Raw genomic sequence first — 2,500 nt, 5'->3', positions numbered from 1 at the left:
GTGCTTGGCTCTACACGACCTGCCGTCGCTCTGTAGGCTGTATCCCTCCGCACAGCTGCACTGGTACGACCCGAGGGTGTTAAGGCAAGTTTGGCTACACGTACCGTACACAGAGCACTCGTCGTGATCTACCGAGAGGAGAGGGAGAGAGGCAATGAAAGAGTATGAGAGAGAGGGAGAGAGGGGGGGGGGGGGGGGATAAAGAAAGTAATATAGTGGGGAGGGGGAGGAAAAATCAGAAAGACAGAGAGGGAGAGAGAGAGAGAGAGAGAGAGAGAGAGAGAGAGAGAGAGAGAGAAAGAGAGAGAGAAAGAGAAAGAGAGAAAGAGCGAGAGAGAGAGAGATACAAGTACAGATAAAGAAAGTAATAGAGAACAAAAGGTAGAGTAAAATAAAGGTGGGGAGAAAAAAAAAAGCAAAAAGACAGACGGAGAGAGAGAAAAAGAGTGAAAGAGGGGATTTGGAAGCACCCGAAACACACAGCGGAGAGATGTTTTCTAACCTGACCCAATTACATAATGTTACCTTAATGTAGCGCTTTGGTTTTCACCTCTCTCACGCATGCATATGTATGGAGGAGGTCTACAGAGAGAGGTACTCCAAACCGCCTAGGCCTAATAGGACCAGATGATGGGGGAGGAATGGAAATTTGACATGCATTTAAACACGCCAATGTCGACCTACTGGGCCAAGACATCAGGGACAAACCTGGTGTGCCATAGTGCATACACTCTCTGGCAGGTTATTTTAGTGTAGCTTTTGTTTATCTGTTCATTTTTTTGTAGGCACATTGAAGTATAAATCATTAAAAACAAACAGCATGGCTAGGGAAAGGTTAAAGACACATGGGAAAAGAAGCGAGCAGGGTGGTGTCATGTCAGTTATTCCACTGTACCTATACTGAGGAAGTACCCTGTAATTATAGATCCATTAAAATCTTTGCAAACCTATTGTCATTATGAACGATCATCCTAAAATTACCATGCTGGTTGTTTTTGTTTTTTTTGTTCTTAAGCTAAAATGAAGGGGGAGATGCATACAATATCTGTTTTTTTATTTATGTTGCCCTGATATAGGCCATGCCAAACCAATTTCAGCTGTTGTCATTCAAAAAAGTACCCCTATTTTCCTTTTTCTGCTGCTGAAAATCCCTTTGTTCACAGTGGTACCTTCTAGCGACAGATCCCAATGACTTTGTGTGGGGCAAACACAAAGTCTACTGTGGTTCTACTGGTTCCATCCGTTTTGTTGCCTCCCCCAAAATATTCATAAATGTTCAACTTTTCAAGCTACGACTGATGCATTAGCCAAGCAGGCTGCATGTATACATGTGTCAGACATGGCTATTGTAATCTGTTGGTGTGTATGGTGTATGGTGTGTATCCTCCAGTGTGTGTGAAGTGTGCTCTAAGTGTGTGGGGGAGGTCAAAACTTAAAACTTGCCATGGTCTTGTCATTGAAGACAAACTTCATCCATTCCAGACAAAGTGAATCCGTCTTTTACTTTTACGATGGGTAAGGAATTGCACGATATCCTCATATTTCAATTGCCACGGTATAGATTATATCAAGCCTCTACAGCCCTTGTCATTGCGGAGAGACATTAGTGCTATTCTCGTCCTTAGCGAGGGGATGGGTGGGCGACTGTTTAGTATACCCATATTTCAACCTTGCCATGGTTTGATGCAAGTGCTTCCCCTTCAGATAGATAGATAGATGTGCCTTATCTCGCTCCTCCATAAATGTCACCCATCATAATCAGTCAGAGGGATCTAGGCGGTGATAGCGTCTGGCGGGGCATGGCCGATAGATGGCTATCATTCTTCACACCCCTAGCCTGCTAATGAGCTCAAGTTTAGCAGGGGTGAAGGTAATTCACTTTAGCGCGCTCGACTAAACCACCGAGAGGGTAAGACAGGGGGAGTTGAGGGACATGGTGGGATGTGGGGTGTGGTTCAGCTCCAGTGTGGGTGAAGGTGATTCGCTTTAGTCCAAGGCGTGCTTAGGGAGAGAGTGGGCGGTGGGTTAGGCCCCATCTCTTAAATCAAATGAACTAGGGTTAATGGGTAGATGAGGAGATGTGGGGAGGTGAATGTCAGGTCAACTAACTTGTTGTTTCTGTCCTGAGCACCTTGTATTGACAGAAGTTACAGAAGTACAAAAATTTCACTTCTGTTGTTGCGTATAATAGTGCCGTCAATGATACAAATCAATAATATAGTTCTTTTTCAAGTCAGCCTTGGAAATGATTGCATTGTGTTTGATATGACACTTAACAACTTTAGAAGGGACAGCGTTTAAATAAGAAAGATGCCGGGAATCCTAAATAATTGTGGTTTAAAACTGCCGGGTGTTAGCTCTTAAAAAGTAAGCAGATTGGCTGCATGAGCAAGAGTAAAATTGATTTATTTATAACTCAAAGGGAGGTAAAAAAAATTACCTTTTGTCAGAAATGGTGGTGTATCACTTGTGTTACTTATCACTGATATACCGGTCAGGC

At 43.5% G+C, this 2,500-nt stretch overlaps 1 protein-coding gene across 1 annotated transcript in view; it reads right to left on the bottom strand.

The window, feature by feature from the left end:
* The window catches only part of LOC134459383 (low-density lipoprotein receptor-related protein 1B-like), a 628,069-nt gene that overhangs the window by 509,005 nt on the left and 116,564 nt on the right, over positions 1 to 2,500 (bottom strand). Inside the window, exon 5 of the mRNA XM_063211727.1 lies at positions 1 to 128. This exon is cut by the window's left edge and continues 1 nt beyond it. Coding sequence (XP_063067797.1) covers positions 1 to 128 — 128 coding nt within the window. The remainder of the gene's footprint in view (positions 129 to 2,500) is intronic.

This window comes from Engraulis encrasicolus, chromosome 12 (genome assembly GCF_034702125.1).
Source record: "Engraulis encrasicolus isolate BLACKSEA-1 chromosome 12, IST_EnEncr_1.0, whole genome shotgun sequence".
Classification (NCBI taxonomy): domain Eukaryota; kingdom Metazoa; phylum Chordata; class Actinopteri; order Clupeiformes; family Engraulidae; genus Engraulis; species Engraulis encrasicolus.
This window is presented reverse-complemented; position numbering and strand designations above follow the sequence as displayed.